The 15,393-nt window shown below is 47.3% G+C and overlaps 1 protein-coding gene across 1 annotated transcript in view; it reads right to left on the reverse strand.

Moving 5' to 3' along the window:
* LOC116473907 (large ribosomal subunit protein uL23-like) overlaps window positions 1-15,393 on the reverse strand; it is a 37,193-nt gene that overhangs the window by 20,013 nt on the left and 1,787 nt on the right. The window contains exon 3 of the mRNA XM_058442081.1: window positions 13,747-13,877. Coding sequence (XP_058298064.1) covers window positions 13,747-13,877 — 131 coding nt within the window. The remainder of the gene's footprint in view (window positions 1-13,746; window positions 13,878-15,393) is intronic.

The following is a 15,393-nucleotide window of genomic DNA, read 5'->3' on the forward strand; positions in this document are numbered from 1 at the left end:
TTGCCCAGGCTGGAGTACAATGGCATGATCTCAGCTCACTGCAACCTCCGCCTCCCAGATTCAAGTGATTCTCCTGCCTCAGCCTCCCGAATAGCTGGGACTACAGGTGCATGCCACCATGCCCAGCTAAATGTATTCTATTTATAATGGTTTATTCAGGGACTGTTATTCCTGTGCTGTTCTCCACATCTGTTTTCTTCACCCATCACTTCATTAGGTAGATGGGTGACAATGGTGGTAATTTTTGTTTTTTTGTTTTTCTTTTTTCAGACGGAGTTTCGCTCTTGTTGCCAGGCTGGAGTATAGTGGCCTGATCTCGGCTCACTGAAACCTCTGCCTCCTGGGTTTAAGTAATTCTGCTGCCTCAGCCTCTTCCTGAGTAGCTTGGATTACAGGCATGCGTCACCATGCCCGGCTAATATTGTATTTTAATAGAGATGGGATTTCACCATGTTGGCCAGGCTGGTCTCGAAGTCCTGACCTCAAGTGATCCGCCCGCCTCATCCTCCCAAAGTGCTGGGATCACAGGCATTAGCCACCACACCCGGCCAAATGCAGTCTTTCACCACCTTTTTGGATCACAGAAAATGACCATGAAGCTATGGAAGACAGGGAGAGTTGAATTTAAGATTAGCCATCAGCCCATCTTTCATTAGCCATTTCTCTAATCCAGTCTTGAATTTTCCTCTTTCTAGTAATATGTAACACTATGTTCAAAGCGGTCACTGAGGATTTCGGTATTATAATATCTGTACTATGTTTCTAGATAAGTAAAAGAACCAGGTGAATTTATCAGCCCTCAGTGAACCTGGGGAACAGTTTATTGAACTAGTGCCCTTAAGTAGAGGACATTCTCTCCCATTTTATCTCCCATTCCCTATATCATGGAATGAGAGAAATTTGGAGAAAAAATTTCTTATTTCCTAATCTCAGCTTTTTTTTTTTTTTTTTTTTTTTGAGATACAGTATCGCTCTGTTGCCCAGGCTGAAGTGCAATGGCACGATCTCGGCTCACTGCAACCTCTGCCTCCCGGGTTCTAAGTGGTTCTCCTTCCTCAGCCTCCTGATTAGCTGGGATTACAGGTATGCGCCATCATGCATGGCTGATTTTGTATTTTAGTAGAGACGGGGTTTCCCCATGTTGGCCAGGCTGGTCTCGAACTCCTGATCTCAGGTTATCCACCCGCCTCAGCCTCTCCGAGTGCTGGGATTACAAGTGTGAGCTACTGCACCTCACCCTAATCTCAGCCTTTTTATATCTTCTTGGTAGGCCTGCTCTTTGGCATCCCCTAACAAGAAGTCCTCAGAGATTTTTACTACTCAACGTGTGTGCATCCCACTCAGATGTATTCTGTTCTTTCTGTTCACTCTCTACTCCTCATTCCATTTCTTCGTCTGACTTGGGGTTAGAATGGCCCAATGATCCCACAACTTTTTGATGCTATTTCATTTGATTCCTCTACTGTCTAAATCACAAGTTGGCTAAGTTTACTTACTGTAAGGGATCAGATAGCAAATAGTTTGGGCTTTGTGGGCCATACAATCTGTCGTAACTACCCACTCTGACGAAATGTAATGCAAAAGCAGCCCTTGACAATATATAAATGAATGAACGTCAATGTATTTCAATAAAGCTTTATTTGTGGACACTGAAATTTGAATTTTATATCATTTTCACAAGCCACAAAATAATTATTTTGATTCCCCCCCAACCCTCAATCATTTAAAAATGTAAAAATCAGGCCGGGCGCGGTGGCTCACGCTTGTAATCCCAGCACTTTGACGAGGTCAGAGAGACCCGACTTATAAAAAAAAAAACTAAGGTGGGGGGCCTGTCCCATCCGAGGCTCAAGCCTGTAATCCCAGCACTTTGGGAGGCTGAGGCGGACGGATCACGAGGTCAGGAGATCGAGACCATCCTGGCTAACACAGTGAAACCCCGTCTCTACTAAAAATACAAAAAAAAAATTAGCCGGGCGTGTTGGCAGGCGCCTGTAGTCCCAGCTACTCGGGAAGCTGAGGCAGGAGAATGGCTTGAACCTGGGAGGCGGAGGTTGCAGTGAGCCGAGATCGTGCCACTGCACTCCAGCCTGGGCGACAGAGCAAGACTCCGTCTCAAAAAAAAAAAAGAAAAGAAAAGAAAAAAAATGTAAAATAATTCTTAGTTTATGTGTGGTGATAAACAGGTGTTGGGCTGGATTTGGACCCAGTGCCATAGTTTCAGACCCCTGGTCTAACTGAACTGAAAGGTAATCAGCTCTTCAAAGCCATTATTACTGAAGGAGACTCCCCCTTTTTTCCCTTCGACGTTTCTTCTTGGCAGAGAAAACACTGATAAGTAGCACGAGCTTTCTTTCCCTTATCCAGCCTCCCTGCCTGGCATCCTCATCTTCCTTTCACCTTCTCTCTCGAGCCCAAGAATAGAATCTTCACTAAACTCGCGGGGGGAGGATGTCTCCCTTTTCCTACAACCCTTGAACAGCCACTTATCGTCAGTCTCCAGATTTCTTGCACCCAGGACACATGCTTCCTGTTTATGATAAGCTGCCTAAGAAGGGGCAAGAACAGGCTCCATTTCTACGCGTAAATGGGTAGGAGAGACATGGATGGAGAAAGAGTGGCTATCCCGGACTCTTTTTTCTTTTCTTTTTTTTGAGATGGAGTCTCGCTTTGTCGTCCAGGCTGGAGTGCAGTGGCGGCGCCGTGTCGGCTCACTGCAACCTCCACCTCCTGGGTTCAAGCGATTCTCCTGCCTCCTGAGTAGCTGGGACTACAAGCGCGCACCACCACACCCGGCTAATTTTTGTATTTTTAGTAGAGAAGGCGTTTCACCATATTGGCCAGGCTGATCTCGGACTCCCAAAGTGGTGGGATTACAAGCCTGAGCCACCGCGCCCGGCCCCGGATTCTTTCTTCTTAACATACATTGGATATATTTCTCCTAATCTACAACAATGTAGTATATTTTAGTATAGTATGGACAACTAGTTCTGCTCCAAACTGTGGGTCCTTGAGCAAATTACTTAGAGATTTCTTGGTGTAAATGAGGATGACAATAGCAAATTTTAAATATTGTTATGAATTATAAATGAGGTAACAGAAGAAACTGACACTTTGATTTATCAAGTACCTATTTCTACACTACAGAGAAGAATGTTTCTGTGATGATTTAACTCCTCACACCTACTTGGAGAATGTTTGGAAAGTCTAAATTTAGATCGTTAAGAAGAATGGTGGTGGGGGCTGGGCGGGGGCTCGGTGTCTCACACCCGTAATCCCAGCACTTTGGGAGGCTGAGGCAGGTGGATCACCTGAGGTTGGGAGTTTGAGACCAGCCTGACCAACATGGAGAAACCCTGTCTCTACTAAAAATACAAAATTTACTTGGGCATGGTGGTGCACACCTGTAATCCCAGCTACTCGGGAGGCTGAGGCAGGAGAATCCCTTGAACCCAGGAGGTGGAGGTTGCAGTGAACTGAGATTGCGCCATTGCACTCCAGCCTGAGCGACAGAGCAAGGCTCCGTCACAACAACAACAAAAAAGAAATAAAAGGTAAAAATGAATACATAACCTCATCCCAGTAGAATTTCAGTTCTATGCAAACAGGAAATGGAGTTCCCCTACCACACCACAGTATCCTCAGAATATAAAAGTGGGTTTGGCAACATAGTAGATCTGTATAAATAAATGAACCCAGACTTATATCCCCTTGTGGATTTTTCAGGCCGTTTGTCTTTCTTATTCACTCTTGTTTTCACTATGTTAGTCTGCTGCTGTTTATTAATAGTATCTAGGGGAAGAAGGCCAGAGAATATCAGGGTAAGGTCCACAGCCTTTAAAGGGCCACTTGTCAGGGTATAAGATTTCATGGGTTATCTCTTAACTTTGAATTTTATTTTTTATTTTTTTTATTTTTATTTTATTTTTTATTTTTATTTTTTTTGAGACGGAGTCTTGCTCTGTCGCCCAGGCTGGAGTGCAGTGGCACGATCTCGGCTCACTGCAAGCTCCGCCTCCCGGGTTCACGCCATTCTCCTGCCTCAGCCTCTCCGAGTAGCTGGGACTACAGGCGCCCGCCACCACGCCCGGCTAATTTTTTGTATTTTTAGTAGAGACGGGGTTTCACCGTGGTCTCGATCTTCTGACCTCGTGATCCACCCGCCTCGGCCTCCCAAAGTGCTGGGATTACAAGCGTGAGCCACCACGCCCGGCCTTGAATTTTATTTTTTAAAAATTATAAACTTGTTTATTTTCCATTTGCTTAGTCAGCCACTTACATGTAATTGGAATTAAGTTGGATTTTAAAATTTACCTGGGGTTCGCTCACGCCTGTAATCCCAGCACTTTGGGAGGCCAGGGTGGATCAGTTGAGCCCAGGAGTTTGAGACCAGCCTGGGGAACATGGTGAAACCTTGTCACTACAAATGATACAAACATTAGCCTAACATGGTGGCATGTGCTTATAGTCTCCGCTGCTCAGGAGGCTGAGGCAGGAGGATCACTTGGGCCCAGGAGGTGGAGGCTGCAGTGAGCTGAGATCGTGACACTGCACTCCAGCCAGCTCATTTTTGCAACAGAGAAAGACCCTGTCTCCAAAAAATAAATAAAATAAATAAATCTACATGGAATCTAGTTTTTGAATATTGTGGTTGTAATCAAAGGAACTTCCCATGTTCGAACACTTAAACAGTTACAGGATTATAGGGTCAGGCCACTGAAGTCAACACTTGTTGCAGACATTTTAAAAACAGGTACAGTATTGCTGCAATAAATTTGCATTGAATCATGCAAGAAGGACTTGAGATTTTGCATTCCCATGAGATTGTGCAGATTCATGCCAAACAGACCAAGAACCAAAGAGGATGAAGAAAAACAGGACACTGAGGGAGATAAAGATGTTGTCTGTATCCCTCGGTAGCATCAACAGGAAGATAAATTCCATAGGAGGAGAAGAGAAACAGAAGAACAAAGAAGGGACCAGAGTATTTGATCCGCTTTGAGTGATGGAGCTTGTCGCTCCGGAGATTCAAGATGACCTGCAACTCACGTCTGCACTTGCTTACGCAGCCTTTTACAAAAGCAAAACGCAAGCAGGCGGGGCTAACCTACAGGGTAGATACAGACATTTAGAAATTCTTTGGTTTCTGGGCCCGCCTCATCCAATTATTTCTGTGACTGCCCTATTCAGCTGGGAAGCTAAAAATAAGAGGTCAACAGCCTGTGTTATTTGTGAGAAAAATGCATAAATTAGGGAAGCTAATTTTTTTTTTTTTTTTTTTTGAGACAGAGTCTCCCTGTGTCGCCCAGGCTGGAGTGCAGTGGCGCAATCTCGGCTCACTACAAGCTCCGCCTCCCGGGTTCACGCCATTCTCCTGCCTCAGCCTCCCGAGTAGCTGGGACTACAGGCGCCCGCCACCATGCCCAGCTAATATTTTGTGTTTTTAGTAGAGACGGGGTTTCACCGTGGTCTCGATCTCCTGACCTCGTGATCCGCCCGCCTCGGCCTCCCAAAGTGCTGGGATTACAAGCGTGAGCCACCGCGCCCGGCCGGGAAGCTGATTTTTCACTACACAGAAAGATTGTGTGGCACTTGTAAATGAAGTATGTATGGTAGACTATGCATCAGGTCATATAATTACTACAAGTATAATAGCTAGAACACTGTATAGTATGTAACAGCCACTGAATGTTAAAAATGTGTTAAATGCATGTGGTGTGAAATGTATGGACAAGGAAAATACACGAGTCTTTTTCACTTAAGAGAGCCTTGCCTCTGCTACTTCACATCTCTTCCTCTTCAAGTTGCTAAAGACAAATGCTAAAATATTACAGTGACCCCTTATACAAGTGAGGGTGAAGAGTTTTTGTCTCTTCAGACTGTGGCGTGTTCTGAGGATTGTAGTGCTATTTTGCTTAAGTACCTTAATCAGGCACTAACGTTACCTGCACTTTCTCTTAACTTCCCCTTGCCTGAAAGGAATTGGGGCCTCAGGCTTGAAAAGAGCTTGCTCTTTGTGATTCCACCAGGAGCCATCCCTAAAAGTGGGAGAAGAACCTCTGTTGAAAGCAGACCACACCTGCTGTTTCCACACTAAGCCTCCTCTGCAGTGGATACTTCCCCCACTTCCTACCACATTCAATGCCTGGAGGCCAATCTGGCTGTATTCTGAGTCTTGTACTCCTTTTTGAGACTGTGGTAAGAGATTTTTGCACCTCACTGCCCCTCAAGAGTACACTAAAACACATTTGCATTCACTTTCAGGGGGTATTCGCCTAGTCTATGTTATTTTTTCTTTCCTTCTTGGGGGGCGGGGGTGGCAGATGAAGGGGGAACAGGGTCTGACTCTGCTCCCCAGGCTGGAGGGTAGTGGCTCACTGCAGCCTCAAACTCCTGGGTTCGGGGATCCTGCCTACTCAGCCTCCCGTGTAGCTGGAACTACAGGCATGGCACCACCACACCTGGCTCATTTTTGAAGTTTTTTTTTTTTGTAGTGATGAAGTCTTGCTATGTTCCCCAGGCTGGTCTCAAACTTCTGACCTCAAGCCATCCTCCCATCTCAGCCTCCTAAAGCAAGGTAATTATAGGCATAAGCCACCACACCTCCTAGTCCATTTTAGAACCCCATTTGATAAACAGCATCCTGGAGCTTCAGTAGTCTTTTTCCTGCTCCTAGATTCACTTGGTGAATCTTTTCCAGGGAGTTAGGCTCTGCTGCACTGGAGGGTTACCAAAGTTAGGGAAAAGCCCTGTTAAAAGAATATAGACCTTTAATTACGAAACCTTGTATTGAAAAGTATCCATAGGTCAGGCACAGTGGCTCGAGCCTGTAATCCCAGCACTTTGGGAGGTCGAGGTGGTTGGATCAATCACTTGAGGTCAGGAGTTTGAGACCAGCCTGGCCAACATGATGAAACCCCATCTCTACTAAAAATACAAAAATTAGCCAGGTGTGGTGGTGGGCATCTGTAATCCAGGAGAATCACTGGAATCCGGGAGGTGGAGGTTGCTGTGAGCTGACATCACGCCATTGCCTGGGTGACAGAGCGAAACTCTATCTCAAAAGAAATTAAAAAAAAAAAAAAAAGTGCCCATAGATTCAAAACCAGGCATATGCTTCTGGTTTTGAAAGCGTAGATGTGAGTCAGCTAAGCACTTCAGTCATCACGTAGCTGTTTTCCTGTGAGTGGGGGGAGGGGGGTGTAGCCTGGTGATAGTGTCTCACTAATAGCTACACAGAGAAAGAAGGGCATTTATAGCTTTAGAGCACTGCTAGAGAAAAGGAACTCAAAGAACTGTCTTCACTTCATGCAAGCAATTATCTGTGTTGTCTATATATTGGCACTTGTATAGAGAAGACTTTTCTCCCTTCTCGGCCTTTTGGCTAAGATCAAGTAAAGATGACTTTTTTTTTTTTTTTTTTTTTTGAGACGGAGTCTCGCTCTTTCACCCAGGCTAGAGTGCAGTGGCGTGATCTCGGCTCACTCACTGCTGGCTTGAACTCCTGGGCTCAAGTGGTCCTCCCACTTCAGCCACCCGAGTAGCTGGGACTACAGGCGCAAACCACCATGCCCGGCTAATTTTTTGTATTTTTTTTTGGTAGAGACAGGGTCTCCACGTGTTTCCCGGGCTGGTCCAAAAGGAGGAAATAAGCACCTTTGCATTCAAGCAATCCGCCCGCCTTGGCCTCGGAAAGTTAAGATTACAGGCATGAGCCACCGTGCCTGGCCTCTGAAGCCCTTTTATATGGGGATGAATCCATCCATGGAGACAGACTCCTCATGATTCAGTCACTTCCCAAAAGGTCAGACCTCTTTATTTATTTATTTATTTTTTGAGACGGAGTTTCCCTCTTGTTGCCCAGGCTGGAGTGCAATGGCGCTGTCTCGGCTCACCACAACCTCCGCCTCCTGGGTTCAAGCGATTCTCCTGCCTCAGCCTCCCGAGGAGCTGGGATTACAGGCATGTGCCACCACGCCCAGCCAATTTTGTATTTTTAGTAGAGACGGAGTTTCTCCATGTTGGTCAGGCTGGTCGCAAACTCCCAACCTCAGGTGATCCTCCCGCCTCGTCCTCCCAACGTGCTGCGATTACAGGCGTGAGCCACTGCGCCCGGCCAAGGTCCAGCCTCTTAATATCGCCACAATTAGGATTAAGTTTCTGCGTGAATTTTGGAGGGAACACACATTTAAACCACAGCACCCTCCTTCAGCATCTTCTCCATTCAACAGCACATGCTTTTTTAAAAACACGAATCAACTCAAGTCATGCTTCTGCTCAAAAAACGAAAATGGCTTCATAGCTTCCTGGCTGGCTGTCACATTCGGAATATAAACCAGAACGTTCATGACTGCTTACAGCGTCCTGCATGAGCGGACTCCTAGCTGTCTTCAACATCATTTCTCCTGCCATTCTGCCCCTGCTTCACTCCACTCCTGCCAAATCCGCTTTTTGACACCCTGCCAAGCACGAGTCCTTCTTTTGGTGTCTGCGTTTGGAATGCCTTCTGTTTGAAATGCTGTTTTCAGATACTCCCAAGGTTGACTTCCTCGTGTGATTCAGGTTTCTGTTCAAGTATCATCTCTACTGAGAGAAGAACCCTAACCACTCTATCTTAATCTTCCCAGCCCCAACCCTTTATCACCTTACCTTGATATTTTATTCTTCAAAATGCTCCCTTATTACTTGACATTATGTATTTATTGTCTGCTAAAGCTGCCATAACAAAATACCACAAACAGGTGGCTTAAACAACAGGAGTTTGTTTTCTCATAGTTCTAGATGCTGGACATCCAAGATCAAGGTGCCAGCAGGGTTAGTTTCTCCTGAGACCTCTTCCCTTCAGTAGCAGATGGCTATCTTCTTGGTGTCCTCACATGGCCTTTTCTCTATTCACAGGCCTAATGCCTCTTCCTCTTCTCAGAAGGACACCTGTCCTATTGGACTAGAGCCCCACTCTAGTGACCTCATGTAACCTTAATTACCTCCTTAAAGGCCCCATCTCCAAATACAGTTCCATTCTAAGTTACTAGGGGTTAGGGCTTCAACATATGAATTTTAGGACACAATTTAGTCCATAACACTTTGCCCTCTGGCTCCCCAAAATGTATGTCCTCACATCCAAAATACATTTATCTCTATCCCAGCAGGACCTAAAGTCTTTTTTTTTTTTTTTTTTTTTGAGATGGAGTCTCGCTCTGTCGACCAGGCTGGAATGCAGTGGCGCAATCTCGGCTCACTGCAAGCTCCGCCTCCTGGGTTCAAGCCATTTTCCTGTCTCAGCCTCCCGAGTAGCTGGGACTACAGGGGCCTGCCACCATGCCTGGATAATTTTTTTTGTATTTTTAGTAGAGATATTTTTAGTAGAGACGGGGTTTCACCGTGGTCTCGATCTCCTGACCTCGTGATCCGCCCGCCTCGGCCTCCCAAAGTGCTGGGATTACAAGCGTGAGCCACCGCGCCCGGCTTATTTATTTATTTTTAAAATAAATATGTCTTTTGCTTTGTTTTTTTGAGACAGGGTCTCACTTTGTCACCCAGGCTGGAGTGCAGTGGTGCAATCACGGCTCACGGCAGCCTCACCTCCTGGCCTCAGGTGATCCTCCTGCCTCAGCCTATGTATTACTCCATTTTCACACTGTTATAAAGAACTACCTGAGGCCGGCCGGGCACGGTGGCTCACACTTGTAATCCCAGCACTTTGGGAGGCCGAGGTGGGCAGATCACCTGAGGTCAGGAGTTCGAGACTAGCATGGCCAACATGGTGAAACCCCATCTCTACTTAAAATACAAAAATTAGCCGGGCATGGTGGCAGGTGCCTATAATCCCAGCTACTCGGGAGGCTGAGGCAGGAGAATTGCTTGAACCCGGGAGGTGGAGGTTGCAGTGGGCTGAGATCGCGCCATTGTACTCCAGCTTGGGGGACAAGAGCGAGACTTCGTCTGGAAAAAAAAACAACAACAAAACAACAACAACAAAGAACTACCTGAGGCCGGGTGCAGTGGCTCATGCCTGTAATCCCAGCAGTTTGGGAGGTCAAGGTGGGTGGATCACCTGAGGTCAGTTCAACACCAATCTGGCCAACACGGTAAATGAAACTCCATCTCTACTAAATATACAAAAATTAGCTGGGCGTGGTGGCACATGCTTGTAATCCTAGCTACTTGGGAGGCTGAGGCAGGAGAATAGCTTGAATCTAGGAAGTGGAGGTTGCAGTGAGCCGAGATCATGCCATGGCACTCCAGCCTGGGCAACAGAGCAAGACTCTGTCTCAAAAAAAAAAAAAAATTATAATAACTACCTGAGACTGGGTAATTTATAAAGGAAAAAGCTTGGTAGGGTGTGGTGGCTCACGCCTATAATCCCAGCGATTTGGGAGGCCGAGTTGGACTGATCACGAGGTCAGGAGTTCGAGACCAGCCTGGCTAACGTGGTGAAACCCCATCTCTACTAAAAACACAAAAATTAGTGGCAAGCGTGTGTAATCACAGCTACTCTGGAGGCTGAGGCAGGAGAATTGCTTAAACCCGGGGGTGGAGGTTGCAGTGAGCTGAGATCACGCCACTGCACTCCAGCCTGGGCGACAGAGAGAGACTCTGGAAAAAAAAAAAAAAAGCTTTAATTGACTCACAGTTCCACATGGGTGGGGATGCCTCAGGAAACTTATAATCATGGTGAAATGGGAAGCAAGGCACGCCTTACATTGCAGCAGGAGAGGTGGCAGAGGGCAGGGGGGAGACCACCATACGCCCTTCAACCATCATATCTTTTTTTTTCTTTTTTTTTTTGAGATGGAGTCTCACTCTGTCGGCCAGGCTGCAATGCCCGGCCGAACCATCAGATCTTGTTAGAACTCACTCATTATCACGAGAACAGCATGGAGGAAACTGTCCAAATGATCCAATCACTATCCACCAGGTCCCTCCCTCAACAGGTGGGGATTACAATTTGGGATGACATTTATGTGGGGAAATGGAGCCAAACCATATCAGCCTCCCAAGTAGCTGGGACCACAGGCCTTTGCCACTTATGCCCCACTAATAATTTTTAACATTATTTGGGCCGGGCGCGGTGGCTCACGCCTGTAATCCCAGCACTTTCGGAGGCCGAGGTGGGAGGATCACGAGGTCAGGAGATTGAGACCATCCTGGCTAACACGGTGAAACCCCGTCTCTAGTAAAAATACAAAAAAATTAGCCGGGCGTGGTGGCGGGCGCCTGTAGTCCCAGCTACTTGGGAGGCTGAGGCAGGAGAATAGCATGAACCCGGGAGGCGGAGCTTGCTGTGAGCCGAGATTGCGCCACTGCACTCCAGCTTGGGCAACAGAGCAAGACTCAGTCTCAAAAACAAAACAAAAAAAACAAAAAAAAAACATTATTTGGCCGGGCGCGGTGGCTCACGCTTGTAATCCCAGCACTTTGGGAGGCCGAGGCGGGCGGATCACGAGGTCAGGAGATCGAGACCACGGTGAAACCCCGTCTCTACTAAAAATACAAAAAAATTAGCCGGGTTTGTAGAGATGAGGTCTTGATACATTGTCCAGGCTAGACTCGAGTTCTTGAGCTCAAGTGATCCTTCCATCTCGGTCTCCCAAAGTGCTGAGATTAGAGGCTTGAGCCACCAGGCCTGGCCTATTTAATGTTTTAGTGTGGTGGCACGTGCCTGTAGTCCCAGCTGCTCGGGAGGGTGAGGCAGGAGAATCGGTTGAACCCGTGAGGCGGAGGTTGCAGTGAGCCGAGATGGTACCACTGCACTCCAGCCTGGGCAACAGAGCAAGATTCCGTCTCAAAAAATAAAAATAAAAAAATAAGCCAGGAGTGGTGGTGCATGCCTGCAGTCCCAGCGACTCTGGAGGCTGAGGCAGGATAATCGATTGAACCCGGGAGGCGTAGGTTGCAGTAAGCCTAGATCGCGCTATTGCACTCCAGCCTGGGCAATAAGAGTGAAACTCCGTCTCTAAAAAATAAAAATAAAATCAAATAAAATACAAATTTAGCCCCAAGACAGTTGCGTCCATAGTCCCAGCTATTGTCCCAGGTATTCAGGAAGCTGGGACAATAGCTGGTATTCAGGAAGGTGGGAGGGTTGTTTCAACCCAGGAGTCTGAGGCTGCAGTGAAGCCCTGATCGCTCTGCTGCACTCCAGTCTGGGCAACAGGGTGAGACCCTGTGTCAAAAGAAAAAAAAACTACATAATACATAAATACAACGCCATGATATATAAATCACGTTGTTTTTTGTTTTGTTTTGCTTTTGAGACGGAGTCTCACTCTGTCTCCCAGGCTGGAGTGCAATGATGCGATCTCGGCTCACTGTAACCTCCACCTCCTGGGTTCAAGCGATTCTCCTGCCTTAGACTCCTGAGTAGCTGGGACTACAGTCGCCTGCCACCACACCCAGCTAAATTTTGTATTTTTAGTAGAGACAGGGTTTCACCATGTTGACCAGGCTGGTCTTTGAACTCGTAATCTCAAGTGATCCGCCTGCCTTGGCCTCCCAAAGTGCTGGGATTACAGGTGTGAGCCACCATGCCCAGCCAAATCACCTGTTTTTAAACCATAGAAAAAGGAGAAGACAAATGTCAAAGGAGGACTGTATTTACAACTCAACAGTAAGGAAAATAAAGTCCTTGATTTAGACTTCCCCCCCTTTGCAGTTTTCCACTTCTTTTTCTTCTCAAGCACCTCTTCTGCCTGGCAAGAAGCGTGCAAAACAAACTCCCCATTTGCTTTTCTTCTTCTTCTTTTTTTTTTTTTGGAGACAAGGCCTCACTCTGTCGCCCAGCCTGAAATGCAGTGGCTCGGTTAACTGCAACCTCCACCTCCCGGGTTCAGGCTATTCTCCTGACTCAGCCTCCTCAGTAGCTGGGATTACAGGCGCGCGCCACCATGCCCAGCTAATTTTTGTATTTTTTAGTAGAGATGGGCTTTCGCCATTTGGACAGGTTGGTCTCGAACTCCTGACCTCAGGTGATCCACTAACCTCAGCCTCCCAAAGTGCTGGCATTACAGGCATGAGCCACCGCGCCCAACTTACAATTCTTGGACGCCTCCATTAATTCTTACTGCTCTTCCATTCCCAATCTTGTCTTTCTCGGTGTCTTGATTACTTCAAAACATCCCTTCGTCTGTTTCTCGAGAAGTGCCCCTTCCGCAACAGTATGCGCCCTCCTTTTTTTTTTTTCTTTTGAGGCAGGGTCTCACTCTGTTGCCCAGGCTGGAATGCAGTGGCGCGATCTCGGCTCACTGCAACCTCCGCCTCCCGGGTTCAAGCGATTCTCCCGCCTCAGCCTCCCGAGTAGCTGGCATTACAGCCGCCCGCCACCAGGTCCGGCTAATTTTTTTGTATTTTTAGTAGAGACGGGGTTTCACCATGTTGGCCAGGCTGGTTTTGAACTCCTGACCTCAAGTGATCCGACCTCCTAGGCCTCCCAAAGTGCTGGGATGACAGGCGTGAGACACCGCGGCCGGCCGCGCTCCCCCTTTCTTGCACTCGTCTTTTTCTTCTAAGCCCTCCACATGCCTTTAAACTGTCAGTCTTTTCATTTTTATTTCTTCCTCCTGGACGCATTTACCCAAATTGGCCCGAGAGAGGCTGAGAGAGCAGATACGAAAGAAAAATGTGTGTATGCGTGAGTCTTTGGGTGGGGAAGAAGGAGGAGGAGGAATGTAGCTCGGGGCTCGGCCCCCGTGCTGGGATTCCGAGGGCGGGGGACAGGATGCGCTCGCGGAGGGTAGCGTGCCACACGGCACGTCCCGGCCGCCGCAGGAAGGCGGGGCTCAGGTCCCGCTGACTCCCACATGCTGGGGGACACCGGGAACGCCTCCCACTCCCACCCTGCCGGAGAGCGTTGCAATTCTCAGGAATGGGCGTCTTCTCTGGAAAGCCGCCAAAGGTTTTAAGAGGGTTTCGCCTTAAGGGCAGGTGTTTTGTGCTAGGCCAGTAATCCTCAAACGTCCGTTTTAGCCCCACTCAGCTGTGTGAGTCTCCATCCCCATCTCCTCCTCTCACCCGACCACGTTGCCTCTTTAGCTGCAGGTCTTTTTTTTTCCTCTTCTTTCCCACGTACACTCCACGTTTCACATTTCACGCTTCCACACAGCCTCCTATGTTTACAAACTCTCCCTTCATTATGCCCGAGCAGCACGCTGAGTCTTTTTTAAAGTCAATTTTTTTTGTATAAAATGTACACAGTACAATTCAAACCTTTTAGGTGTGCAGGTGGACGACTTTTCTCACACACACAAACACACACACACACACACCAGTGTTGCCACTACCCCAATCGGCACAGAAATTTTCATCATGTTAGAAAGCTCAGCATCCTGAATCTTGCGGCAGTTAGCCTGTCATTTTTCAGTCACGACTTACAGGTTTTCTCCCTCACGCATTCACTTTTTCATATATTGGTGAAATATTTATGTAAGTACCATGTATGAACCAAACACTACGGAAACAGAAATAACCAGGAAACTAGAGCAACTCAATGTAAAAGGGAAGGCTCATGTAAGACACATACTTTTGTTTCCCCTTCACCTATGGTATTTCTGCTAATCCTTCCCCTTCATCTTTAAAAACAATTAAAAAAATTTTTTTTGTGAGTATATAGTAGGTGTGTATATTAATGGGGTCCATGATGTTTTAATGCAAGCATGCAATGGAAAATAATCACCTCATGGAGAATGGGGTATCCATCCCCTCAAGCATTTTTTTTTTTTTTTTGAGACGGAGTCTCGCTCTTTCACCCAGGCTGGAGTGCAGTGGCGCGATCTCGGCTCACTGCAGGCTCCGCCCCCCGGGGTTCACGCCATTCTCCTGCCTCAGCCTCCCGCGTAGCTGGGACTACAGGCGCCTGCCACCTCGCCCGGCTAATTTTTTGTATTTTTAGTAGAGACGGGGTTTCACCGTGTTAGCCAGGATGGTCTCGATCTCCTGACCTCGTGATCCGCCCGCCTCGGCCTCCCAAAGTGCTGGGATTACAGGCGTGAGCCACCGCGCCCGGCCCCCCTCAAGCATTTATCCTTTGAGTTACCCCCTCATCCTTTTAGACCCTCAGACAACTCAGTCGGCTGACCAATCCTTCCTGAGAAATAAATGTTCTTTTTTACCCTTTTTTATGTCTTCCTGAGGAAGGCTGAGGGTGAAAGAAGCACATTAGACTCAGAATAGCTGCTGAGTAAGAAAGCCGGTGGGAAAACGGAGAATTTCCTGGAGGCATGGGAGGGGCATGCTGTAATGAGTGGGAATGTCACAGGCACTGTTTCAAAAAGAGTGGATAAAAAAAGCCTGAGAATGCGGCTGTAAGGGCTACTGGAAGGCTCCTCCGGCAGGGGACAGGATGTGAGCCCCTGGAATAGACTCATAAAAGAAAATGTTAGCACATACCATTGAATT

Source organism: Hylobates moloch, unplaced genomic scaffold (genome assembly GCF_009828535.3).
Source record: "Hylobates moloch isolate HMO894 unplaced genomic scaffold, HMol_V3 SCAFFOLD_8, whole genome shotgun sequence".
NCBI lineage: Eukaryota > Metazoa > Chordata > Mammalia > Primates > Hylobatidae > Hylobates > Hylobates moloch.